A 27,798-nucleotide genomic window follows, 5' to 3' on the forward strand; every position below is an offset into this window, starting at 1 on the left:
ACACCATTTTACTCTCTGTTTCTGTGATCCGACTGTTCCAGATACCTCGTGTACATGGAAGCGTACGGCGTTTGTCTTTTGGGGACTGGTCTACGTCACGGAGCAGAATGTCCTCCAGATTCGTCCATGTTGTAGCATGTGACAGAATTTCCTTCTGTTTTATGGTTGAATAATATTCCGTTGCACGTATACACCACATTTTGTTCATCCATCCATCCATGGACATTTGTGTTACTTGCACATCTTGGCTATTGTGAATACTTGCTGTGAACAGGGTGTACAGATACCTCTTTGAGACCCTGCTTTCAATTCTTTCTCATAGATACCCTGAATAGGGACTGTTGAATCATATAGTGGCTCTGTTTTTAATGTTTTGAGGAAACGCTATCCTGTTTTCCACGGTGGCTATACCATTTTTCATTCCCACCAACAGCACATAAAGGTTCCATTTTCTCCACATCCTTGCTAACACTTACTATTTCCTGTTTTTTTTTGATAGTAGTCATTCTAATGAATGTGAAGTGATACGTTATGATGATTTTGATTTGCATTTGTCTAATGATTAATCATGTTGAGCATCATTTTAATGTGCTTGTCGGTCATGTGTGTCTTATCCTTGGAGAAAGGTCTGTTCAAGTCATTTGCCCATTTTTAGTTGGGTTATTTATTACTGAGTTGTAGGAGTTCTTCATATATTGTGCATATTAGCCCTGTATCTAATATGTAAATATAAAAATCTAATATGTAATTGGCAAAAATCTTCTCCCATTCCATAGGTTGCCCTTGCACTCTATTGATTGCGTCCTTTGATGTACAGAAGTTTTTAAGTTTAATGTAATCGCATTTGTTATTGCTTTTGTTGCCTGTGCTGTTGGTTTCATATCTAAGAAATCATTGTCAAATCCATTGTCCTGAATCTCCCTCCCTGTAGTTTCTTTTTTTCTTTTCTTTTCTTTTTTTTTAAGTTTATCTGTTTTGAGAGAGAGAGAGAGAGAGTGCATGTGTGCGTGTGTGTGTGTGTGGGGGGGGGGGGGGGTGGGACAGAGAGAGAGGGAGAAGGAATCCCAAGGAGGCTCTGTGCTGTCAGCGTGGAGCCTAACATGGGGCTTGATCTCACAACCTAGAGATCACGACCTGAGCTGAAATCAAGAGTCAGACACTCAACCGACTGAGCCACTCAGGTGCCCTCTTATAATTTCTTTTAAGAGCTTTGTAGTCAGGGGTCACCTGGGTGGCTCAGTCAGTTGAGCATCCAACTTCGACTCAGGTTATGATCTTGCTGTTCATGGGTTTGGGCCCCATGTCAGGCTCTGTGCTGACAGCTTAGAGCCTGAAGCCAGCTTCAGATTCTGTGTCTCCCTCTCTCTCTCTGCCCCTCCCCTGCTTGTGCTCTGTCTCTCTCTCAAAAATAAATAAATAAATAAGTAAATAATAAATTTTGTTTTAAAAAAAAGAGTTTTTTTTTTTTTAAAGAAAATGTTTATTTTTGAGACAGAGCATGAGTGGGGGAGGGGCAGAAAGAGAGGGAGACACAGAATCCAAAGCAGGCTCCAGGCTCTGAGCTGTCAGCTCAGAGCCTGACGCGGGGCTGGAACTCACAAGCGGTAAGATCATGACTTGAGCTGAAGATGGATGCTTAACCGCTTAACTACTGAGCCACCCAGGTGGCCCTAAAAAAAAGAGCTTTGTGGTCGGATCTTAAATTTAAGGTCTTAGTCATTTAAAATTCATTTTTGTATATGGTGTGATACAAGGATCCAACTTCAGTCTTTTGCGTGTGTATATCCAGTTTCCCTAGCACCATTTGTTGAAGAGACTCTCCTTTCCCCTTTGAGTAGCTTTAGAACCCTTGTTGAAAATCATTTGACCACATATGTGAGGGTCCATTTCAGTAGTTTGCGGTCTTATTTCATTGGTCTGTATATCTGTCTTTATGCCAGTGCCACGCTGTTTTGATTACCGTAGTTTTATAAAACGTTTTCGAATCATTAAGTGTGAGACCTCCAACTTTGATTTTCTTTTTCAAGATTATTTTGCTGTTTGATCTTTTTTGAGGTTGTTTGGCTGTTTGGGTGCCTCTGAGATCCAATACGAATTTTAGGATGGAGTTTTCTATTTCTGCCAAGAAAAAAAAAATGCCATTGGAATTTTGATAGGGATTGTTTGAATCTGTAGATCACTCTGGGAAGTATTGCTATCTTAACAGTATTAAGTCTTCCAAGCCACAAACTGCCTTTTCCATTTATATGGGTTTCTCCTCTAGTTTCTTTCAGCAATGTTTTATAGTTTTCAGGGTACAGGTTTTACACCTCCTTGATTAGGTTTATTCTTAGTTATTGTATTCTTTTGGATGCTATTGTAAGTGTAATATTTTCTTTCTTTTTTAATTTTTTTAATGTTTATTTTGAGAGAGAATGCACACGCGTGCAAAGTGGGAGAGGGACAGAGAGACAGGAGGACAGAAAATCCAAAGCAGGCTCTGGGCTGTCAGCATAGAGCCTGATATGGGGCTCAAACTCACTGACCGAGAGATCATGACCTGAGCTGAAGTCGGACACTTAACCGACTGAGCCAGCTAGGCGCCCCAGCTGTGTGCTTTTCACATATGACCCTTCTTAGGTAGTTTCCTTCTGTTTCCAGTTTGTTGAAGTTTTTATCATGAAAGATGTTTGAATCTTGCCTAATGTTTTTTCTGTATCTGTTGAGATGCTCATGTGATTTTCATCCTTAATTCTGTTGATGTGGTATATTACACTGATCAGTTTTCATATGTTGAACCATCCTTGCATTTCAGCAATAGACACCATATGGTCATGATCCTTATAATGTGCTGTTGAATTCAGCCTGCCCCTGGATTATTTTGATTCTTTTTAAAGCAAAAACAGACGTACGCAGTAAGCTAACAAATAAACATATGATATAATGGCAGATACTGATGGGTATTTATTACGAAGAAAAGTAAAACAGGGCAGGTCAAGAATGGTAGGAGTAAGGGCGCATGGCTGGCTCCGTCGGTAGAGCATGCGGCTCTTGATCTCAAGGTCGTGAGTTCAAGCGCCATGTTGGGTGTAGAACTTACTTTAAAAAAAAGTAGTGGCGGGAGTAGAGTGAAGCTGGGGTTGTTTAGATTGGAGATTTGAAAAGCCCTCTGAGGAAGTGTCATTGGAGAAAGTGAGGGAAGAACCTGCAGGCACGGGGGACAAGCAATGGTGGGACTTAGAGTTTCTGAGAAATAGTTGGGAAAGAGGGTGTGAGAGTGAGAACAGGAGGTTGTGACAGAGGGTGGAGAGGCTCAGGATGTCCACAGTGGAGGAGAGCACATAAATCCCATCTCCTGAGCCTTAGTGTGAACAGCTCCTTATATGGCTTTTATTACTCATTACAGATTTCCTCCTTTTTATTTCCTTTCCCTTGGCTGTCTATTTCTAGAAAGAATGTGCTTGCTTTGTTAACCAAAGAACAGGGCCTGAATTTTATCCCAGATTTCCTCTGAAGAAGGGTGAAATAGAGTGGGTGGAGTCTCAGGGTCGAGCCAAGAATCCATTGTGATGTCTGATGCGATTTGGGGAAAAAAATAATTGTTTCAAAAATAATATATTATGGAGTATGACCTTATGTATTTTATAATTAGCATATGCGCCTAATATTTTAAATTTAGTAGGAAATGGATTGCTTAAGTTCAGAACAATTTTTTTTAATGTTTTTAAATTTATTTTTGAGAGAGAGAGAGCACAAGCAGGGGAAGGTCAGAGAGAGAGAGAGAGAGAGAGAGAGAGAGAGAGAGAGAGAGGTAGACATAGAATCTGAAGCAGGCTCCAGGCTCTGAGCTGTCAGCACAGCCTGACGTGGGGCTCGAACCCACGAACTGCGAGATCATGACCTGTGCCAAAGTCGGATGCTCAACCGACTGAGCCACCCAGGCACCCCAATGCCTGGACTTAGTTCGTAACAGTTTTTAACTGGCAGCATGATCTATAGTATAGCACTTACCTCCTTCTTATAAACACTTGTGTTGGAATGTTTTACATTCCCATGAAACAGTTTTCCCAAATTGGTCTTTTTGGAGGAAGCGTAAACTGTCACGCTCTTGTGGTAATACACGGTAAACAACACCCTGGAACTTGTGGATGTTTGTTATTTTCCTTGATAAAGTAAGGAACATTGGTACAAGTATGTTAAACGTCATAAAGAATGTAGAGGAGTAGTCTGCTTTGTCTCCAAATAGACTTTTATTTACCGTCTAGCCCAGTGTTCAATATCTATTTGCCTCGTTAGGTTTTTAATCTATTTTTTAAAAATTCCTGAATCCAGACAATTTGACTTTCCACTGGTAAAATATTTACTTGTTGTATCAGGCAGGGTGCTAAACTTAGACATGAAGAGTACGGAGTTAAATTTAAAATTTGTCGAAAGTATTCATCATGATGCAGTCTATTTAATGTCTTGGCAACGCCTCTAGCTCTTCTCATTTAACATGTTAGGAGACAGACTGGCAGCAGTTGTAAATTGAAACCTGGTTGTATGCAGAGTAAGCCCGACAGGGGTATGAAGGAAAATGGAGAAAATTTGAAAGCGTCACTCTGTATGTGTTTGTGTATTAAATTAAAGTGTGACACATTTGCTTAAAATAGAATTTTATATCCTGTTTATCAAGGCTGTTATAACTTCACGGTAGATCCGAAGACTGAAACTGGTTTCAAATGTTGTCTTGTGGAATAACCAAATTCGTCTCTTAACAGTGTTGTCGTGATGTCACGCGATGTATAATAAGCACGTTTTACAATGTGTTTGAGTCATTTGTCCCCAGTAGACCTGAAATTTATTACTCAGAGGAGAAGCATGCATTTACAGTATATTCTTAGCTGCTCTTTTCTATCACTCAGCTGTCAAGGCCTATGGAATCTAAAATAGAACCTGACCAATGGGAGACCGTCTACCCCTTGTTTACAGGAGGATTCGGAGGTGGACAGTTTTATCATGCACTGCAGCGTCTGGGTTGCAGTGTTGAGGCAGGATGTAGAGTGCTGTGCAGGTTTTCCAGCAGAGTCCCTGAAAGGGACAGCTTTGAAAGACAGCGTCTAAACAATAAGAAACAGGAGGAGTTACGGTACCTGACTCCGGCCGCTCGCAATCAAGTGCTGTTCAGCAAGGAAGATAATTTTCAAGCGGTATGAAGGCGGAGAAGGATCCCGAAGACGAAGAAAATATCGTTAGAGATCCAAGCTAAGTGTAGCACAGCATGAAGATTGTAGAGCAGGAAGATTTGTAAAGCGAGGGACGGATTCACTGGTTAGGAGTTTGTCTGAGGGCGTGCTTTGTGAGCTGCAGAGATTTGTAACCCAAGGCGAAGCCGTTTGCTGCTAGCGACAAGAAACTAAATCCTGTCTATGATGAACTGTTGGTTTTCTTGTGCTCCTAAGAACAGAGTAGGTATCCCTGTAGCGCAGTGTAACAAAAGATTCTTGGTTAGGCTTTCCAAACGGTATTCTTTTAAAGTGGACTACTGTTTTATTAATTTTGGTCTCCTTGTTTACTATCTTTCTGTTTGATTAGTAGGCTGGGGTTAATGATAGAAAACAAAAGTTCTTGTTTCTTTTTCTGGATTTAAGAAGCTCATAATAGAATCTTCGTAATTGAGCAGTGTTTCTGTTAACTGACCGTGGACCAAATGGAAACGGCACTTCGTGAAGTGGAACTGAAAAATCACATGAGAATATGAGACTTTGGTCATGTTTAACTATCTCCTAAAAAGCCTTACTTTAGGGTTTTACAATTTTTTCCAGTGTTTTCAATAACTCTTTTCCCCAGCAGCAAGTTTAATTGGAAATAAAACAGATTGTTTTAGCTGCAAGGATAAACTAATCAATTTAGAGCCAGTATTTGTGTGTTAAACGTGACTTAATCCCTTAGGCATTTGAAAACACAAAGTCTCTTAAGCCTGCATCTACTACCACTCCCCAGTTTCGAGTCTGTAAACTGTTTTGTTTTAAAGCTAAAGAAGGGGGTGCCTAAAATGTAGTTAGACCTTGAGCCAATAAACAGGGCGAGTCTCAGAGTTGACAATTTGTGCTTTTGAAGTTAGGCGGAAGTGGGCTCATCTCCAAATTTAACTGATTTAGAGGCAGCAATTCTGAAGTCTCTGTAGGTTCTTGAACCGGATTCCATTGAAACATTTCACTTCAGGAGTGGGTTAAAATGTAATGTATTTATCTTTTTCTCCTATTCCAATTTCATATGCAGTTTCACTTTCTTTAAGTATGTAAGGAAGACATTGCTTATTTAGCTAGAAGACTGGTGATTTTGTGTGGCCGTTTGAAGGAGATAGGTGATATTAAGTAATCATAATGATGAAACATTTAGAGGATATGCTTCAAATAAGAGATTCATTTTTTCTCCCTCAGGGATTTGTTATGGTATTTGTGGACACAGGAATTGTTTGTAAGTTTAAGTGAAAAATAGGTACATCTTTCTTTGTTCTGGAAATAATACTGGGCTTAGTACAGAATTTAGCAGTAGGTTTACTGTATAATATTTTAAAAGGCTAAAACCTTACTTGTTTAAATAATGTATGTTTTAGTTCTGGGTTCTACATTTCTGCCTACTAAGAAAAAAATCCAAGTTATTGGCCTTGGAATGTCTTGAATATATTTTCTCCAAAGCTGAAAATAACCTTGATACAATGAAGGTGTATATCATGTGCTACATACTCCTATTTAAAAAATTTCCTTTAATCTTCCTCTTAAATATATGTACTGAGTTTTGTTAATATAAAAAAATCTTTTTTGTATGTTGAATGTAAAAAAGAAGGGAGAAAATGAAAGTCACCTGTAATCCTATTATTTTAGGATTTTAAAGTAGTTAATACTTTAGAGGCTTTTTTTTTTTAAGTTTGTTCTATGTGGAAGTTTCTTTTTATTCTAATATGTAAGCTTGATGAATTGCTTTCTGTGTTGAGACAGAGACAGTGTACGTGTGTGTGTCTGTGTGTGTGTGTCTAATTTGCATTTATAAATGTATTCCCAACAGTATCTTTTAAATAAGGTGGGGGGAGGGAGGTGTTTTAAAATGTGTACAGAATTCCACTGCATCTAAGGTCTTGGGAGATAGGTAACCAGAGCCAAATCTGAAAGTATGAGTTAGAGAGTAGGAGAAGGACACATGATTCTGGAAGTCATGAGAAGTCTTGGTTGGGTTTGGCCCCTTATGTTTTTCAATGTCCCTGGAGCCTTGACTTTTCTCATTTGTGAAATGGGGATGATGATTTTAGTTTATGGGGGTTGTTTGCGTAATTCATGCCTGGCACGGGGTACGTCTTCGGCAATTATTAATTTCCTTTCTTGGCTCTGAAGGGAAAGAAAACAGAACGTGAGAAACATGCCCTTTCTCAAAAGCGTCGTTTAAAATGCTTCTTGAATATCAGGTGTTTGGAGAAGCTCTTCTCGTGAAGTCAGCATCGCAGGGAGAAGGAAATGTGGGATGCGACTCGACATTGAATGATACATTATGCAGTATTGTCTTCCCTCCTCTTCCTTCCTGCTTTAGAAAGTCTTGCTGATATAGTATATAGAGTAGGCCATGTTTACTTTTTTTTTTTCTTTTTGTAGCATGCAGCAGATTGGAATAAATATGATGACCGACTGATGAAAGCTGCAGAAAGGGGAGATGTAGAAAAAGTTTCCTCCATCCTTGCTAAAAAGGGCATCAATCCAGGCAAACTAGACGTGGAGGGCAGATCTGCGTAAGTATTACTGATGCTAACTCCCCAAAGGGGATTTGGGTATGCTCTTGGGACACAAGTGAAATTTGTGAATTGTGGCTATCAACTTATTAATTTAAAAAGCCTTGATCAAAAACCATGCTCTACAATCTTTCACACATTGCTTTTCAGACATCATAGACTCATAACTGTCCTCAATTTGAAAGATTTTCAAGCTAGACAGAGAATGCTAAAATACTACCCAGTGGTCTAGTTGTTTAGGCTCTATGGCAAACCGTAGCCTGGGTTGTTTGGTGCATTTCTGTGTATCGCCTTTTTCATATTCCTTATCCTGTTTGATCCTTGCAGCGGCCCTCTGAAAGCAGTAGGAGAAAGTCTACAGAGGTTAAATAACTTGGTCTAAACTCATGAAAAGTCACAGAGCTGGGATGTGAACCCAAGTTTTCTGTGTTGGAAGAGTTTTCTGTAATTACACGGACTTTTCCTCTCAACTCCCGATCTGTTTTTATATTCGGTAATCATTTTAAACAAGAATGTGTAGAACAGAAGAGGCAGAATAATTAGTGTGTCTTAGGGAGGCACAGGGGGTGATCCCACCCTTTGGCTTTGGGGTCCCCGAGAACGACTACTGGCTTGTTGACCTTCTTATCTTTCCTCCCGCCCCTCCCGAATCTTCTTCACTTGCCTTCCTGTTGAGGGTGGGAGCAGTTGGGTTAAAGGGCAGGTGTATGGTCCGGCACCATGCTCTATAATTACAGCAGTTAAAACCGCTGGGAAACCTTCCAAAGTTAGAGGTGAAAAGTCTCATTTCCTAAAATTCCTCTCAGTCTTTCATGAGTTTATTTAGAATATTATAACTGGAAACCAGATACTAAATATAGAAATGAATATTAGGAAGTGGATAGTGAAAGTTTGATATAGATCAATACGTTAGGATGCTTGTAGATTTAAGTACAGGAGACATAGCAAAGCGCGACTTAAAAATCAAGTTGGTTTTTAATACCGGTAAGGTTTGAAAAGTTCCAAGTTTTTCAATGCTGTCTCAGTTTTATCAAGTGGGCAGTCTGATAGCTATGACAACATTAGTTATTTTGAGTCCTGCTCCTATTTTCGCTAAATTTGAAGCTATTTTTAGGGCTCACAGTATAAACAGTAAAAATTTAACATCTAGAAGTGACTTTGTTTTTCGTGTTTCTTTTTTCCCAAATGCCAACATGTTAGAAGATACAGGCAATCTTTGGGATGAAAATCTTCAGTGAAACGTGATTTCTTCAGTTCTGCCTATCCATGCTTTGGATGTTTTGAATGAATGATTGCTTCAGTTTCTGTTAATGTTTTTTAAATCTGAGGTTCAGTTTGGAGTGAAATTATTTGTATGGATTGTCAGAGTTATAAAAATCTAGTGTAATTTGATGAACTATGAACTTTAGTTTGTGAAATATGTGAGTAGTTCTAGTCTCTAAGGTTTTCACTGCAGGAAATAGAAGTCTTTCAGGATTCATGGGATAAAATATTTTCCTTTTGCTCCTTGCACACAAACTGTATTCTTCCTAAATTGCATACAAACTGTATGCTTCCGAAAGCATTTTGTGTATAGGACATGTTGCAGATATGCTTTCTGTATATTATGTAATTACAAAAGTGAGTTCGTTTTGAATGACTTGGTTTTTTTTTGTTTTTAATTTTGAAATTTAAGACCAAAGTAACCTGTGCTTCTTGACCTCAGTCCAGTTTCAGAAATGAAATATTTGAAGCCTAGCCATAGTCACTGCAAGGACTTGTTTTCTTCCTGTTCACCTCTCTCCTAGGGTTCAGCCCATTGCCAAAGCAAAATGGGACAGAGTCACCGGAAATCCCCACTGCCACTTGGAAAGTCAGATACCAATTCCTGTCCCTCTGTCCCCTCAGGCTGTCAGAAGTGACATTTGTTTGGCTCCCAGCCGTTTTCTCTGGAATCAGTAAATGCTCCTCGGCAAAAAATGGCTTCAGATACCACCCTCGCCTCTCTGGGCCTCTCTCCTTCCCTGCATCCTGGTCTAGATATTTTTCACTATCTTGTTAGCTTACTGATGCCCTCACACAGATGTCATACGGTTTGTGTGGTTTTTCCCATTGTCCCGTATTACCTGGGTTTCCTGTTGTGGAAACACAAATACAGGTCTTGTTTTTAAAAAGACAGCTTCTGGGATGCCTGGGTGGCTCAGTTGGTTAAGCCTCCAACTTGGGCTCAGGTCAAGATCTCACGATTTGTGAGTTCGAGCCCCATGTCGGGCTCTGTACTGACAACTCAGAGCCTGGAGCCTGCTTTGGATTCTGTGTCTTTGGATTCTGTGTCTTTCTGCCCCTATCCTGCTCTGTCTCTCTGTTTCTCTCAAAAAATAAACACTGAAAAAATAAATAAATAAAAAAAGACAGCTTAAAGTTGATTTTTTTATATTGAAAAAGAGTATTTCTATAAACTAATTTTTCAGATTTCCTTTACGACTCTTTGTATACAAGTTAGTGATCGATATGTCTTCTTTCTGAAGTGTGCTATTTATAGCACATCTGCATTAATAATGCATTGTAGATTTGTTGTGAATTCTGCCCTTTGGTACATCATCAGTGTAATGTTGATCTGTTTTTCCTTTTTTTTTTTTAAAGTTTATTTATTTATTTTGAGCGAGAGAGAGAAAGAGAGAGAGCGAGTGAGCAAGGGAGAGAGAGAGAGGGAGAGAGAGAATCCCAAACAGGCAGAGCCCAACACAGGCCTCGGAAACTCATGAACCATGAGATCATGACCTGAGCCAAGATGAAGAGTTGGACGCTTAACCGACTGAACCACCCAGGCGCCCCAGTTGATTTATTTTGAAGAAAGAAGTCTTCCAAATTTTTGAGCTAAGAAAGGAAAACAAACAAAAAAATGTTCCCTCCAAGATTGTTGGGAGACTAAAAATGTTTGCTTGAAGGAAATTACCGTTCCTCAAAAGGTTCTAATGGTGCTTTGCACAGTATAATTCCCTACTTTGGTATTGAAAAGAGATTTATAATCTTATAGATTTATAGTGGAATTTAATTCCACTGTAAGGAGAACTTATCTGATTCCTGTGAACACCGTATTCCTTTAATCAGAAATATCTCTGTCTCTCGAATTCAAATTGTACACAAACCTCCTTTATTTTACTTACTAGTGCTTGGTGTCTGGTTTGCATTTACATCCATCATAAGGGGTGCCTGGGTGGCTCAGTCGGTTGAGCGGCCGACTTCCGCTCAGGTCATGATCTCGCGGTCCGTGAGTTCGAGCCCCGCGTCAGGCTCTGTGCTGACAGCTCGGAGCCTGGAGTCTGTTACCGATTCTGTGTCTCCCTCTCTCTGACCCTCCCCCGTTCATGCTCTGTCTCTCTCTGTCTCAAAAATAAATAAACGTTAAAAAAATTAAAAAAAAAATAAAAATAAATCCATCATAATAATACTAGTTGAGACACATGACGGAGTGTTGTAATATCTGGAAGTGAATTTGCAACCTATCTCCAGATTTTGTCTCTGAGCATTTATTTTTTTTTAAAGTTTGTTTATTTAAGAGAGAGACAGCATGAGTGGGGAAGGGGCAGAGAGCGAGAGCGAAAGCGAGCGAGAGAGAAAGAGAGGGAGAGAATCCCCAAAGTGCAGAGCCTAATACAGGGCTCGAACTCATGAACTGTGAGATCATGACCTGAGCTGAAATCAAGAGTTGGTTGCTTAACCAACCGAGCCACCCAAGCGCGACTCCAGGCATTTAATTATTCAAATATTTGAGGGCCTGTCATCTGTCTGGTACTTAAATTGTTCTGGGGAATGTAATAGGAAGCAAAACAGACAAAAATCCCTGCTTTTGTTGAGTTTATACTTGAGTAGGAGGAGAGTGACAGATTATAAAGAAAGACTGTAAAGAAAATAAATCTTGAATTTGTGTATTAGATAATACGTAGTTCTCCATAGAATAAAGGCAGGGATTGGGGAAGTAGGCATACTAAGTCTTCAGGGAATGGGGAATCATAGACATTTTAGATGATGTGGTTATGGAAGACCCCTTTTGAGAGCATGTTCAGAGTTTGTCTGTATCCAGGCACCTGGCAGAGAACTTGCACATCCTTATCTCCTGGCATCTTCACAGTGGTTATTGTCCTTATTTAGGGTTCAGTTCTATGTTGACCCGATTTCAACATCCTTTGCTAGCAAGCCCTATTGTGTTTACCTACCAGTTTGGATTTGGTGGAGTATAGTCAGTCAGTCGCTGTCTGTTCTTACTGCGCCCCAAAGATTTTTGTACAGGTTGGTTGGTTAATAAAGTGTTAGATGATCAAAGAAACAATGGGATATTTTCCACTGTATCTGGAATACTTGATGATCTAAAGTAAGTTTTTTAAGCAGCCTTTACTTGCCTTATTAGGAAGCTTGTGCCGTTATGCCCGTTTGTGTGAAACTTTGCCCAGTCATACAGGTCTGTGAACAAAAGGAAGAATGGGTGGTAGTTGTTGGTACTTTCGGGGAAGATGACTTTTATGGCTTTCCAAGCGTTGCTTAGTTTGTTGTCCTGAAGGCTTTTCTCTGCAAGGTTTAATTTGATAATTCTAAAGAGAAGGATTAAGTGTTTTGATTGTCTTTGGCCTTAGCATTCTGTGATAACTTGTTGTCTTGGCAGTTTCAGTATATTTGAAACTAAGCAAAATAATCTGATAGAAAATTTTCCATGCATCTATCAGACTTCTAGCACCAGTGCCTTCGCTACTGACTAATAAACTGTAGAGTTAGCGGTATTATTGGATACATTTTCTATTATTAAGACTGTTGAACATTGGAATATTCCATTGGTTCTAAGGAGCTATTTCTAGGACGTTTTGGCTCCTTATGTAAATTTGGGTTCAAATTAGTTTTTCAGTAATAAGTGATAGGTTTCTTTTTCTGACATAAAATATATAGGTGTTTTCATGTAGCCTTTAAAACGTGTGTGTGTGTGTGTGTGTGTGTGTGTGTGTGTGTGTGTGTGTTGAATAAAAGGTGACGTTGATGTAACATTTAAGCTGACATTTAGTAGTTTCTGTGCATAACAAATATTTTCTTTTTGTTTAGCTTCCATGTTGTGGCCTCAAAAGGGAATCTTGAATGTTTGAATGCCATCCTTATCCATGGAGTTGATATTACAGCCACTGACACTGCAGGTGGGTTTGCCTCCATAGTCAGTTGTGCAACGAAAAGAGAGGACAAGCCTTGTCCACTGCTCATGTCCTTAATCAGACCCGAACGTGACTTAAAAAGAGAAGTCCTTAATTTTCTCTTTTTAAACAGTTAAGAGAAAGTTTACTTCTGAGGTATCGTCGATGGGAAGAGGTAAAGTACAGGGAAGTGCGGAGACAGGGTTGCTGAACTGAAGTCAAGTGCTGGTCTTGGTAGTGTTCCCGAATCCTAAAATTTCAGGTTTTGAAGGACCTTTAGGGGCCATTTAGATTCTACTCCCGTAGCCTCGAGTATATGAATTCTTGCTGTCATGCGGTGGTTCAGCGTTGGGTTGAACATCTCTCGTGACGGGGAACTAACGGCCTCATGACAACGACAGCGTTACCGCTAATGATCATAACAAGGAGAGCTGCCACTCACATCACCCGCTACTCTGCTGAGCACACGAACACGTGCCAGCTCATTCTGTCCTCACACCATCCCAGGGAGGCTGTGAGGCACTGAGCCATTCACTGACTTGCCCAGGGTCCTTCAGTGGATGAGCTGTGACCGGAGTCTGTGCTTTTCACCATTATGCCGTGCAAGGAAGCCTGTGCTGTATTTGGTTAGCTACATTGAGAAAAAAAATTTTTTTGTAGACAGTTTGAAGTCTGGTTCTTTCGGTGCCTTCTGCTTACATGTAGTCGTACCCATGTCTGTCTTTTAAACTCGTACAGCCTAAGTTTGTCTGCACATCACAGGATAGACGTTTAAGCATGTGAAGATAGCCATTGTCTTTCTTCGATGCGCACTCTGGTTTTCTCAGGATGACCGCTCTCCGTTCTCTCGACAGCTTATTTCTCTGCAGTTCTACTTTTGTTATTCAATAAATATAGGAGGTGACCTAGAACAGAGAATTTCCTTAACAACTTTCATATTTTATCCTGTGGTTCCGTGTATAGACAAATACGTTACAGTTAAACCAGCATCGTGTTTAGAAATGGAAGGGAGGCAGAGGGATAGAGAGATCTCAGTGAGTTAGTGAGGAAGATCTTCACCTAAAGATGTGTCAGCTTCTAAATCGAAGAACAAACTCTATTTATCTGCCACCTCTGAACGAACAGAAGACTATGTTAATTATTTACAAAAGCATTCCATTGGTGTGGAGGAATATTTAGCTTTAGAAATTTCAGACTAACCGTGTATCTCTTTAGAACTCTTTAGACTTTATTTAGATATTGTGCTGATTCTCATTCAAACAAGCATCTTTCTTATGTATTGTCTGTGTTCTTTCCGCTCTGGGTATTTTTGCCTAGTGGCCGATCTAGTGACATTTGCCCTCCCGCCTTCAGAGAAGATAGGTTCAGATGCTTTCCCAGGCTCAGCAGACATCATCTCATGTGCAGCATTCCAGCCTACTCTGCTTCAACTCTTTGTCTTTTGTTTTTGCTGTTGTCCAGTTATACTTTTTTTTACTTTGGTTTAGTATTTTTCTCCATCGAGTTGTCCAGTCCACAGGGTAAGGACCTTTTCTCGTTTGCTGTCACATTGTCAGTTGTAGTCCAGATGTGGATATTGGATAACAATTCAATTCCAAAGTGGTATGTATTTTATCTTAACTCCTTGATTTGTTACCAGTACAAATGTAGGTGAAAGATAGCCAGATTTCAAGTTAGTGTGGTTTGGGTTTTGAGGTATTTGTGACCCAGGTCTTACCAGGTAGGCATTCATAGTGTAATTCATCGTGTTGGGTGTAATTCATAGTGTTGTGCTTTAGATTTTGATGTTTCCTTAATTTGTTTACTCTGCCCTCTCAAGTGGCTGGATTTGGATTTGGCTAAGGAAATACCTACCTGACATTTTTATCTGATCAAGTTTCTATGGCAGTTTGTTGAGTACCAGGGACTGTCACCACTGTGCCTTCCCCCACCGTCCCACTCCATACTCTCTCTTACTTGCCATGTAAATGTGACAGTTTTTCTTGTCAATTTTCGCAGTGTAAAAGCTCTAGGAAGCTTGTCCATGAACAGTAACAAATTGAAATTTGAAATCATCACATCTGTCTTATTTGTAATTCGAGGATGTTTAGGTGTGGATGAGTGTGTTGTACCTGTACCTGTTTAAAGACCCGGACTCACTGCTAATTTGTTCTGGATCAGTATTCAGAGTTAATCTTTCAGATGATAATTTCCTTTAAAATTGCACATTTAATAAAAAAAATTGTGTATCTGAGAGAGAGAAGGAGAGAGAGCAGGAGGGGCAGAGAGAGTGAGAGAGAGAGAATCCCAAGCAGGCTCCACGCTGTTAGCGCAGAGCCCGATGTGGGGCTTGATCTCCCAAACCGTGAGATCATGACCTGAGATCACGAGTCGGACACTTAACCAACTGAGCCACCGAGGCACCCCTAAATTTTCACATTTAATACACATTATATTTGAGAGACATTATTTTCACATTATTTTCAGAGCCACAGTCCTAATGAACTTTGAATTTTAGTCGAAAATTAGTTTCTTTGATTTAGGTCTCTTAACTTCTTGCACTTTAGTGTCTACACTGCCTGTTTGGAATTATTATGAGAAATCTAGGTATGTTTCTCACTCTCCTGTCCCCATTCTCTTTTTCTCTTTCTCTTCCTCTCCCTCCCTCCCTTCTTTCCTGTGCCGACTTAACTTACTTACTCTGTCTCAGGCACTACTGTGGATATTGGAGATACAGTGATGACTATGGCCAAGTTCTTGCTCTTTATGGATTTATAGGTTTAATTTTTCTTCCCCCCTTCATGGTGTTGGTGTGTATATTATCTCTTATTAAAATATCGACCTGAGTGAAAGCGTGCTGATAAGTTCAGTGTCCTGTCAACTAACGTTGGAAAAATGAGTCCCATTTCTTTGGAAAATTCACGCGTGAAGGAAATAACCCTTCGTGGATGTCTTTAATTCTTTCTTTTCTAGGAAGAAATGCTCTTCACCTGGCTGCAAAGTATGGGCATGCGTTGTGTCTACAAAAACTTCTACAGGTAGTAAAAGTGGTTAATACTTCAGCTTTATTATTTTGACTACAAATAATAGACGTGTCTTCAATGTGTTTTTGGAATTTGAGATCAAAGAAAATAGTGGGCTAATTTTGACTTACGTAATATCTTTCCCATCGTTTGTGAAAGAACGTGAACAATAAAGAGCAGAAACTCCGAGGGAAGTGAATCGCATAACTCGGTGTATTAAAAATAAATAACAAAGGCTTGACCTTCCTGTTGACATTAGCTGGAGACTGGAGTTTTCTGTTGTCTAGGCTGTGACATAAAGTGATACGACATAGGCTCTATATGTTTCTATATAAACATCAGGCACTTAGACTATATGATATGAATGCCTTTAGTTAAACTTGTAGTCAAGCAGTCACAGAATTCCTTGAACTAGTGGGAAAGGGTCCCACCATACATTTCCATAAACGTTGTTGCCACGAAGTTTCACAGCAGACCTCCTTTGTTTTTCCTGATTCAGTTCAAATTTTAACTCTTGGTGAGAAAAACACCCAAACAATAACAGTCTCTGCATCCCATGCTATTATAATGTACCATATGTTTTCCTGTTTGGTGAAAAACTCAACTTTACAGTATGATGTTATTTGTTTCATGTCAAAATATTTAGTGGCTTGTCTAGTAGACGTTTAGTTTTTTTTTGATAAATGGAATATTTTAAGATTAAATAACAGCTGTTCATTTGAGTCTAGATATTTAACTGTAAAGTAAAACCCTCCCAGATGACTGAGTTTCTGTGTTTTAACAGTACAATTGTCCCACTGAGCATGTAGACCTTCAGGGAAGAACCGCGCTTCATGACGCAGGTGAGCGAAGGTTGCGCTTGGACAGAAGCAATTATTTGTTGAAACGGCTAGGCGTTTAAATTAATTTCAAAGTTTTAACGTATACGTTTGTATAATTCGCGGAGAAACAACATTACGAAGTTTTTGTTTATGCAGATGTGAAATTTATTTGATTGTACAGCTTAAAAAGATTCAGCCAACGTTTCCAGGCTAGTTTGCTAGATATCCAAAGTCCAAAGATAAATAAACCATGATCTGCTGTCAAGGAGCTCCAGGCACCGTGTGTGTGTGTGTGTGTGTGTGTGTGTGTGTGTGTGTGTGTGTGTGACAAGAGGAGCAGGGGAACTGGTAGGAGAAATGGGAAGATGACTTTTCCTTTTCTTAAAAACTACTTTTACCTAATTAGCATGTCTGAGCATCATTTTTCTCATCTGCAAAATGAAGTTAATACTACCAGTAAGTGGTTTTAATTAAATCATAAATAGTGCCTGGCATGTAGTAATTTCTTAATTAATGGTGGTGATATCTGTTGGTTTAGGTCTCAGTGCTGATTTTCATGTTTCTGTAATGTGCTGTTTTTTTTAAAAAGATTTGTACTAGTAATTTCACAGAGTTTATTATGCATACTTACGGATCTCAGTTTATCTGCATTATTCTTTAGGTGTCTTCAAGGCAAAGGTTAAGTACGAAAGTATTTTTGGAATGTTCAACAGTCTGACCTCTGGCCTGACTCTTAAGTCTGACATTCCTACATTTTGTTGGAAGGCCAAAGGAAAGAAAAATAGCTACCTTCTCTCTTCATGTTTATGGAATATCTGCAGTAGAGGAAAGTGGTCTGAATGAAAAATGCAATAAACTGCAAATTTCCTTCAAACTTTGGTATCTTTTAGTTTTTTAAATAGTTTTTTAAACGTTTATTTATTTTGGGAGACAGAGTGTGAGCGGGGGAGGGGAAGGGAGAGAGGGAGACACAGAATCCGAAGCAGGCTCTGGGCTCCGAGCCTGTCAGTACGGAGCCCTACGTGGGGCCAGAACCCACGAAGCGTGGGATTATGACCTGGGTCCAAGTCAGACGTTCAACCGACTGAGCCACCCAGGTGCCCCTTTTTTTTAGTTTTTAAAAACATTTTATGTGCTTTAGGATAGTTTAATTTTTTTACGCAATGATTTTTTTTTCTTTTATTTTTGTATAAGATGGTGGTACTTGCAAAGCATTTTCACATACGTTGTCAGTTGAGCCTCAGTGATGCCTATGTGGTTTTTGGTCTTGAGGAGAAATGTCTTATCCATTGTTCTCTACAGGCCCTAGCTCCGCCTTCTGGGAGGTTCTTCCTTGTCCATTATTCTCTAGGGTCACAGATAAATTGCACGGCAGAGAACATGTCCTCTGTAGAGGCAGCTTAAGGGCTAGAACAATCATGAATGTTAGCAGACTGGGCTTCTGGGACCTTGCGTAGTACGGTTCCTATAAAGCCTTGGTGGACTTTCTGGTTTATTCATCACCAGCTACTTCCATACATCTGTCTTCGAAGTTGTTTTCTGGACATAAAGTTCTTAAGCCTCCTTTATTTCTTGTCCTTATTTGTAGGCTCACGATTCCCTGCCTCATTTAATGGCTGCCACCTTAAAGCCATCTGAAATCATACTCTTGAATGGGATTATAGTATCCTTAAGATGTTGTTTATTCCAAGACTAGATTTTTTTTTCTTTTCTCCTTATTGGGAAGTCCTTGAGAAAATCTGTGACCAACAATAGTTTATATCTTGCTGTTTGATATAAACAGTTGGCTTCCCCACATCTCTGAGGTCCCAGCTATCTAGATGCTCTCTATTCCCTTTTATCTCTGTTCATAAACCGGCTGAGTCTTGCTTGACCTCATCTCTTTCTTGTAAATACCTCACCAAAAGTAGTAAGCAGCTGCCAACACGCACCAAAATTTTGGCTCTTTTCTATTGCTTCACTTAGAAGGGCTCCATAGACACACGGTACCCCTTCTGTAGTCACCTGGAAAGGCTCCCTAGCCACATGATATGCTTCTATCATGGATGATAGCTCTTTCAAATGTTTTGCCACAGCATGAGAAAAATCACAAGACCTCTAGCCTGAAATATGTTTATTCGCCACCTAGTGTCCAGCCACTAAGCCAGTGCCATGTCGTTTAGGTATTTGTTGTAATAGCACCTAACTCCTGATAGCAGTTTTTGTCTTAGTTAGGGCTAAGACTAGGCTGCTGTGACAAAGGCACCATAACATAACAGTGGCTTAAAAAAACCGACAACCTAGCAATTGCTTTCTCTCGTGTCATAGTCCTGGTGTTCAGATTGGCTTGTGCCTCTGTACCATATGGTCATTCAGGGACCCAGATGTCTTCCACTTTGCAGTTCTGCTGTTGCCTAGGGTGTTGTCCTCATCTATAAGGCTGAAGCTGATAGCAGGCACTTGTGTTTTCCTGCTAACAGGAAGGGGAAAGATCACGGAGGAATGTACAAACCACACTTTTAAGCCCTAGAGCCAGAAAGTAGCACACGTCACTCCTGTCACATTCCGCCGGTGAGATCTAATGCACGTGGTCATGCCCGCATGCAAAGAACTCTGGGAACTGTGGTCTCCAGGTGAGCTCCCATGCTCCCAGCACGACTTTATCACCATGGAAGAAAGGGTGACCACAGTTTGATGAACAGCTGCCACTCTCCACCATAGCACCTTTAGTACTGACTTTCCTGGTTCACCATATTGTAATTCTGGACTTTGCTATGCTTTTTACACTTTTTCATTCTTACTTTTAATTGGGCCCGAATGGTTGTTAATTTTATAATTCCTGAATTAATGTATTCAGCTTCAATTTATCTCTTTTTTTTAAGACTGAGTTTGTATTTTATATAAAAGGCTTGCTGGATTAAAGACAGCAGAAATGAAATTTACTTGATTTTCTTATATTTGGTTTTATTCTGTTTAATTTAACACACACACATACACACACACACAAGAATGCTGACTTTGTACTTTTTGTGGGTAATAGTCTAGTCTTGACTCCTAATAAATACTCATGGGGAGTATTTGTTAATAATAATATAAAAACTTTTAATAAAAACTCATGGGGAGTTGAAACACAATCCTATTTTTATGAAGTTAACAATAATTTTTTTTCTAATACAAATAATGAACTCCAGTGTTGGTCAGAGGAGAAGCAGTGTGTGGTTTTGTAATAGAATTTTTAGGAAAGTGACTCTGCTTTGCATCATTAAAGGCAGACGTTGCAGTCTCTGCTTTTTTTTTTTTTTTTAAATTTTTTTTTTAACATTTTATTTATTTTTGAGACAGAGAGAGACAGAGCATGAATGGGGGAGGGGCAGAGAGAGAGGGAGACACAGAATCGGAAGCAGGCTCCAGGTTCTGAGCCATCAGCCCAGAGCCCGACGCGGGGCTCGAACTCACGGACCGCGAGATCGTGACCTGAGCTGAAGTCGGCCACTTAACCGACTGAGCCACCCAGGCGCCCCTGCAGTCTCTGCTTTTAAAAGGAAATATGAATTATGAGTCAAACCTTATTTACTGTGACTCTTCTATAAACAACTGAATATGATTCATTGAAAAAATAATTGAGCTCACCCTTCAAGGATTAAGCCACATTTAAGAATACATTCTAAGTAGAAAATTTATTTTTATTTCCCATGTTTACCTGTAGGGTAGCAGCATATTGTCTTCTGCAAGGGTGACAATATTCCTTAGTCCCAATACATTATACAACATTTATGAAATGATCTTGTCTAATCCATTTTCAGAGAGAAAATGGGTACTTGTACTAAACTGAGAGCAGCTGACGTGAAGCTCGGTAGTTTAGAAATGGAAGAACTTACGCCTTTTATGGACGTAGCAAAGCACCATGTGTCTTACCACCAGATGTTCACCATTTATCATTTTCCTCTGTTCCTCAAAGCCATGGCCGACTGTCCCTCTAGCATTCAGCTGCTTTGTGACCACGGGGCCTCAGTGAATGCCAAAGATGTAGTAAGTCAGTTTATATTCTCATTTCAATCCAAGTATTCTGCCTTTTATGCTTTGGGAGATTTGTTGTCCTGATGCTGTTTTATTTTTCTTGTTGCTTAGGATGGGCGGACACCACTGGTTCTGGCCACTCAGATGTGTAGGCCAACAATTTGTCAAATGCTGATAGATAAAGGGGCGGATATTAATTCCAGAGACAAACAAAACAGGTAACCCTTTTATCACAGCTCTGCAGACTCCAGCTGGATTTGCAGCGACTCTGAAACTCTGCTGCTGTGCCTTGGCCTTTCCACTCCCCCTTAGATCTCCCCTTCCTTGGAATTAGCACCCACTTCTTTTTTTTTTTCCCTCTTTTTTCCCCCAGAGTCTAATGAAGGAAGGAGAGGGAAATAGGGGAAGATGACAGGGTAAATGTGGAATACAAGCAGTGATTGGAGCCTGTGTTCAGGTCAGAAAACTGAAGACAGAGGAATCATGTCCCACTTATTGATTTTATTTTTACTTTATTTTTTTTAAGAATTTTTATTATTTATTTATTTATTTACTTTGAGAGAGAGAGAGAGAGAGAGAGAGAGAGAGCAGGGGTGGGGTAGAGAGAGAGGGAGAGAAAGAGAATCCCAAGCAGGCTCTGCACTGTCAGCACGGAGCCTGATGAGGGGCTCGATACCACAAACTGCAAGATCATGACCTGAGCCGAAATCAAGAGTCAGTTGCTTAACTGACTGAGCCACCAAGCACCGCCCCTATTTTAAAGTCTTCTTAAGTTTCTCAAGTACTATATACGAGTGAAAACATATCTTTCTCTGACTGACTTATTTCACTTAGCATCATACCCTCTGGTTCCATCCACGTTGCTGCAAATGGCAGGACTTCATTCTTTCTCATTGCCAAGTAGTATTCCATTGTATATATAAACCACATCTTCTGTATCCATCTGTCAGTAGATGGACATTTAGGCTCTTTCCATAATTTGACTATTGTTGAAAGTGCTGCTGTAAACATTGGGGTACATCTGCCCCTATGCGTCAGCACTCCTGTATCCTTTGGATAAATTCCCAGTAGTGCTATTGCTGGGTTGTAGGGTAGTTCTGTTTTTAATTTTTTGAGGAACCACCACACTGTTTTCCAGAGGGGCTTCTGTTAGCCAACTTGACAATAAATTATGTTTAAAATAAATAAACAAACATTAAAAAAAATTAATGATGCACCATCAAAAAAAAAATAATAAAGGATTAATATGTAAGACCGAACCAAAAAAAAAAAAAAAGTTTTAAAACAATTTTCAATGAGAAATGTGCTCAAATAAGATATGGGGGAGAGGAATAAAAATTACATCTACAGTCTGCTTCTTCGTTAGTGAATCTTTTGAGAGCAAAGGTTCTTGGGTGTCCTGGAGCTTGCCGTTTTTCTCTATAGACTTCCCCAACGTGCTCCCTCTCCTTACCCCGCCTGGGCATAGTGCTGTCTCCTTCTCTGAAACCGAGTTCCTTTCTGTACCCTGAGGTTCCCTGCATTTATTTTTGCTTCTGTGTCCAATGTCATTTCTGTCTGTAATTCTGTCTGTAATTCCCTTTCTGTCTGTAATTCTCCATTTCCCCTCCTGTAGGTCTAGTGTATGGTGGCACTGCATTAATTCTCATGTTCATGGTCACGCTTCCGACAACGAAGTACCTGAAATGCATCCCATCCCCTAGTTGAAGCATTACAATAATTTATAACAAATTTTTGGCATTTTGTAAATGATGACTGGTAAAATTTTTGCTTTCGTTTGACTTAGTTTTATTCCTCTAAACATGTATCCTGTTTTTTGTATTTCACTAGAGGCAGATAAGTATAATAAAATAGTCTTTAGATGTCAGATTTTATAGTTCTACTTGTTTGTATTGTTCAGACCTCTCAAAGGAGGAAATTCTTAAGCAATTAAATCATTAATGTGATTATTAAGGAAGTGGCTTTTTTGCATTACTTTGTTTTTGCAGATACTATAATCTGGTTCTAAGTATGACTAAGAACATTTGGTTTAAAAATAAAGTTTAGGATCAGAGAGGGATGATCTGGTTGATCCATGTTATTATTATTTTTTAATCTTATATTTTCCCAAGCACTTGAATGTCTCTGTCTCTGTCTCTGTCTCTCTCTCTCTCTCTCTCTCTCACACACACACACACAGAGTAAGGTAGGGCAATGTGTATTAAATAGGCTAGGTAGCAGATGGCTTTAAAAATAAATTAAAATCTTAGTTTCTGACACTCTGTATTTCTTTATTTTCCTGTCTTATCTATAACATTTTTTTCCCTAATTAAAAAAAAAAAACAACTTTGTTGGTGCCTGGTGGATATAAAATTGTATTCCAGCAACTACTGGGGAGTGAGAAGAGAAACAGAGTATACATAGAATAAGGCAAGAGTCCCATTTCCTTACAAAATCCAACGTTCACAGTCAAAGACAGTGTTAGACATAGGATAAGTCACTCCATTTCGTTATGTTTTAGTTTCCTCAGCAGTAAAACTAGGAATGGGACAAAATAATTTCCAGCGTCCTTCCACATCTCCATGATGATTCAGTTGTGTAATTACATTATTACTATTTGCAAAGGGTTTCGGTGCTAATGATCCTATTACGGTGGTCCATGATAATGGGGATAGTTGAGGAAGGTTTATAGAGGAGGCAGGTTTTGAAATTAAGTGTGAGGATGCGAAGGTCCCCGGTTAGGAGAAGGCAAGCTCTTCCAAGGAGAGAAATCAGGACGGGAATCTGATTCTTGTTTTGGAGTAGAAGGGACGCTGTGAAGAGGTTTGCATGATACAAGGTTCAGTTCATGAAGGGACTCGCATAGCGTGGGTTTATAGCTGTGGGTTTTGAATGGATGGGTGACAGTATCCGTTTTGGAAGATTTTGCGGTGAGTTCGGCAGCGGCAGCAACAAGTGTATGTATGGTGATGTGAGGTTTTCAGTTCTGCAAACTAAGACACACAGCAAATGTTTTTGTAAATGTGATGAAGTTAAAATAGAAGCTAAATCTATGAAATAAAATCGGTATGTATAACAAGTATGACTTTTTAAAGTAATACCTATTTTTTTTTTTTAAGTTCCTTTATTTTTTTGAAAGGCGGTGGGTGGGGGGGGGAGTGGGAGAGAGAGAGATAGAGAGAGAGAGAGAGAGAATCTTAAGAGAGAGAGAGAGAGAGAGAGAGAGAGAGAGAGAATCCCGAGCAGGCTCTGCACTGTCATTGCAGAGCCTGATGCGGGACTCAAACTCATGAACCGTGGGATATAACCTGAGCCGAAACCAAGAGTCGGACGCTTAACCGACTGAACCACCCAAGCGCCCCTAATAAGTAATACTTATTCTTTAAGAAGGGAGCCCCTGGAAGGTTTCTGAAATATCTTCTTGGATCTCTCTCAAGGTCTTTTGTGCCTCTTGTCTTCTCTTTTAGAACTGCTCTCATGCTAGGTTGTGAGTATGGTTGTAAAGATGCTGTGGAAGTCTTAATCAAAAATGGTGCTGATGTAAGCTTGCTGGATGCCCTGGGCCATGACAGCTCTTACTATGCAAGAATTGGTGACAACCTGGACATCCTAAGTTTACTGAAGACCGCATCGGAAAATACCAACAAAGGTAGGTAGCAAAGTAACGAGAAATGTCTAGCTTAATAAAGAGCAGCCTTGAAAGATTTAGATGGTGGAGCCACGGTTTGTAAGAAGCAAAACCTTGCTTCATGATGCACGTCATTGGTCTGTCTCCCTCTGTTCCGCAGCTTTGCGTATTTGATTTTAGCAGTCACGTGTTTGGAGCAGTGTGTTTGGGGCATATATTGGCCAGTTGATTGAGTAAACCCCGTTCTGTGGAGTAAGTTCAATGAGGAGACAGAGCCACATCAAGTGCGTTTTACTAGTATATACGTATTTTTTTTGATGAGGAGGGCTGTAGCGCTTTCTTTAAAAAGTTTTAAAGAAAGAATCCTTGTTTAAACATGTATATAAAATATTCAACCAATATTTATCAGATACCTGTACCAAGTATTTCTCTATCTTTATGAAAGAGAAATTGGGAAATACAGAAAAGCACAACAAATAGAATTAGTTACTCATCCTACCATTGAAGACTCCTTATTACTATTTTGAGGAATAGCCTTTCAGTCTTTTGCCCATGCGTAAAATTAAGCTCACTTACAGTGAGCTGCAGGTTGTTTTTTGTGTAATAAATGTTGAAGAGTTTGCCCTCCTAGATAAACATTTTGTCTATATTGTGGTTTTTATTAATGCATAAAATTCCACATATGTTCTTTAATATTTATTTTTTTTTTGAGAGAGACAGACAGAGCATGAGTGAGGAAGGGGCAAAGAGAGAGAGGGAGACACAGAATCCAAAGCAGGCTCCAGGCTCTGAGCTGTCAGCACAGAGCCCGACGCAGGGCTTGAACTCATGAACCATGAGATCATGACCTGAGCCGAAGTCGGATGCCTAACTGACTGAGCCACCCAGGTGCCCCTAAAATTCCATATATTTAAGTTTAATTTAATTAAGCAATTTTCTGTATGTGTCATTTAAGTTTATAGTTTTTAGTAATATGTGTAACAATTCAGTGACTGTCATTATGCATAAATGTTTTAGCATATTTTTATAAGTCTTAGGATCAGTTCCTAGAAATTGAATCATGGGTCTCAGGATATACACATTTCTCTAAGCTTTTGATATATATTGACAAATTACCTTCCAATTTAAAATTGTTTAAAATTTCGTATTTTGCAATTGCCTCCACTTCCTAGCATTGAATATTATCTACCTGGACATAGTCATAGCAAAAAAAAAAAAAAAAAAAAAAAAAAAAAAATGCAGGTAAAAATAGGTCCCTGTCACTTTACCTGTGAAGTAGCAAGCTTTAGAGGAAACTTTAAAACTGATTTCTTTAATGACTCAGTTGTGTGTTAGGGAATCCATAGTCTGTAATCTATCCAAGTTAACCTGCCATTTTACTATTCCTTTCTCCTCTCTCTCTCTTTAAATCTTCAGGAAGAGAACTTTGGAAGAAAGGACCATCTTTACAACAGGTAGGTCTTCATTTTATTTTTTTAAAAATTATATATATTGTTCAATTTCAGTAACGTGTTTACAGGTTAGTGATTATACATAACTGTTTTGAGTTTAAGTGCATGCTATTCTCTCTCCTCAGTTAATCATGCCCCTGTAGAACCCAGATATTTAGATCCTGAGGCTTTGATACAATCACTCCGCTTGAGACAGTGAATCTCAATTACAGTGATACAGTCATACAGTGAATATATCCAGTGGGAAATAAATCACCTCCTGATTGCCAGCCTTGAGCCTCCAGCCCTTTCAAATATGAGATATTGTACCTTGTGGAGATTCTTAAATGATGAGTTTTAGCCTGGTAGAGCATTAACAGTTTCCTCTACTCTCCCTTAATAAGAGAGCGAAATGTTTACTGTTACGGGAAATTCTTCTAATGCAGTAAGAAATGAAAACTAATTATATATTGTGATTTCAATACCACTGTTACTATTCTGCTTTTTTGCGCTTTTTGTTTTCGCCTTATCGGTATTTAACGAGGACTTTGAAATACAATGCATGAGATAATTCATACTTTGTACTAACTTGTTATCAAAACACCGTGTCACCCTGGTTTTGTGTCCCCATCTCAGTAGATGTCTTCCTGTTTTCCCCTGATCTCTTTAGGTTAGAGTAAGGGGGCTGGCGTATTGCGCGGTCACCGACTTGCTCAAAGCTAGCGTAGGCAGCTGTCCTTTTCTGTTGGCTGTTCCCTTCCAGGCTTTCAGCTTTTCTCTAGTGAGAGGAGCCTGAGCACTTGCGAACCCCGGAGAGAGGCCTCAGGTACCCTCTAAGAAGTCCTGATCATCATTCTCTCTGAACATCGTTTCTTTTCCTCTCACCAGAATCCAAAAGCTACATTAACGCATGTTCTCCTTTTCCACCCATCAGAATTAAGTCATACTTCATGCATGAGTCACGTCTGCCGTCACTTTACCTTTCCATCTGGAGCAGCCATTTCACCCTTCTCTTCCATTCCTCACGCAACCTAAGTGGGAGTGGAGTGAAAAAACAAACTGTACCCTGTTATGTCTGTATCAGCCATCTTACATGGGATCAGACCAAAGTGATTTCTGAATTACAGAGATAGTTAAGATAAAGAATTGTCAAATATTAATGTGGGAATGGTATTCTGTTTAGTGCTCTAGGAGGTATCTAAGTGAATGCATGGAGTTAATATTCTGCTAGGAACAGTAAAACTCACTTATTCCCGTTATTTATTGAATACATTTAAAAATATCTGCTGTCAACAGGATTTGTTCCTGAACTAAGGGACAGCTAATCCCTGTTATCAAGAAGACCACAGTATAGTTGTCAAAATAAGACTTCTTCGGTTGTTTGCTTAACAGACATCTGTGAGGCACCTACTATATGCCAATCACTGTCCTAAGTGCCATGGAATCGTAGTGCTGTGCGAAGTCCCTGCCTCGCGTTGCTCCCCTCCTAGGGAGAGAAATGAAAACCAAGCAAATACTAGTAGTTAGCATCCTGGCATACACTTTGAAGGAAAGTGGAACGGGATTAGGGGATGAAGAAGGAGAGGGCAGGAAGCTATTTTAGATGGCGTGGCCAGCAAAGGCCTCTCTCAGGAAGTGACATTTGAGCAGAGGTCTGAAGGAAGCGAGAAGGGAGCCACAAGGGCTCTGTAGGAGAAGCCTCACGGGCAGAGGGAAGGGCAGGTGCCAGCCCCCTGATACAGGAACATGTTGAACATGTCCACGGGGCAGTAGAAGGTCAGAGTGGAGGAGCGATAATGCCCTTGACCGAGGAGGAGAAGAGGCGGGCGAGGTAAGCAGATGTCAGATGATGAAGGACCCTCTGAAGGGAAGGCGGGGGTGAAGGTAGAATGAGGAAGCAGGTCAGATCTCACATGAGGAACAGTCCTTTGCTGGAAGGAATGAGGCTAGAAATGTAGTTTGGACCAAATCGTGGGTATGAAATATCTGTCTAATGGGACCTTGCCCCTCTCATTAGAATGGTAGTTAAAACACCTGGTGAAACAAAACTTGAC

At 39.8% G+C, this 27,798-nt stretch overlaps 1 protein-coding gene across 2 annotated transcripts in view; it reads left to right on the forward strand.

Moving 5' to 3' along the window:
- UACA (uveal autoantigen with coiled-coil domains and ankyrin repeats) overlaps positions 1–27,798 on the forward strand; it is a 95,189-nt gene that overhangs the window by 43,172 nt on the left and 24,219 nt on the right. Inside the window, exons 1-9 of one of the 2 annotated variants that reach the window (XM_019441617.2) lie at positions 4,962–5,426; positions 7,605–7,738; positions 12,806–12,894; positions 15,841–15,905; positions 16,675–16,732; positions 20,649–20,719; positions 20,819–20,925; positions 24,154–24,335; positions 25,731–25,768. In XM_019441617.2, the coding sequence (XP_019297162.2) occupies positions 5,388–5,426; positions 7,605–7,738; positions 12,806–12,894; positions 15,841–15,905; positions 16,675–16,732; positions 20,649–20,719; positions 20,819–20,925; positions 24,154–24,335; positions 25,731–25,768 (783 nt within the window). In that variant the 5' untranslated portion in view covers positions 4,962–5,387. Of the gene's footprint in view, positions 1–4,961; positions 5,427–7,604; positions 7,739–12,805; positions 12,895–15,840; positions 15,906–16,674; positions 16,733–20,648; positions 20,720–20,818; positions 20,926–24,153; positions 24,336–25,730; positions 25,769–27,798 lie in introns of those variants that run through there. The other variant, XM_019441616.2, reaches the window with a different exon arrangement.

This window comes from Panthera pardus, unplaced genomic scaffold, assembly GCF_024362965.1.
Source record: "Panthera pardus isolate Hobbes unplaced genomic scaffold, ASM2436296v1 HiC_scaffold_24, whole genome shotgun sequence".
NCBI classification, from domain to species: domain Eukaryota; kingdom Metazoa; phylum Chordata; class Mammalia; order Carnivora; family Felidae; genus Panthera; species Panthera pardus.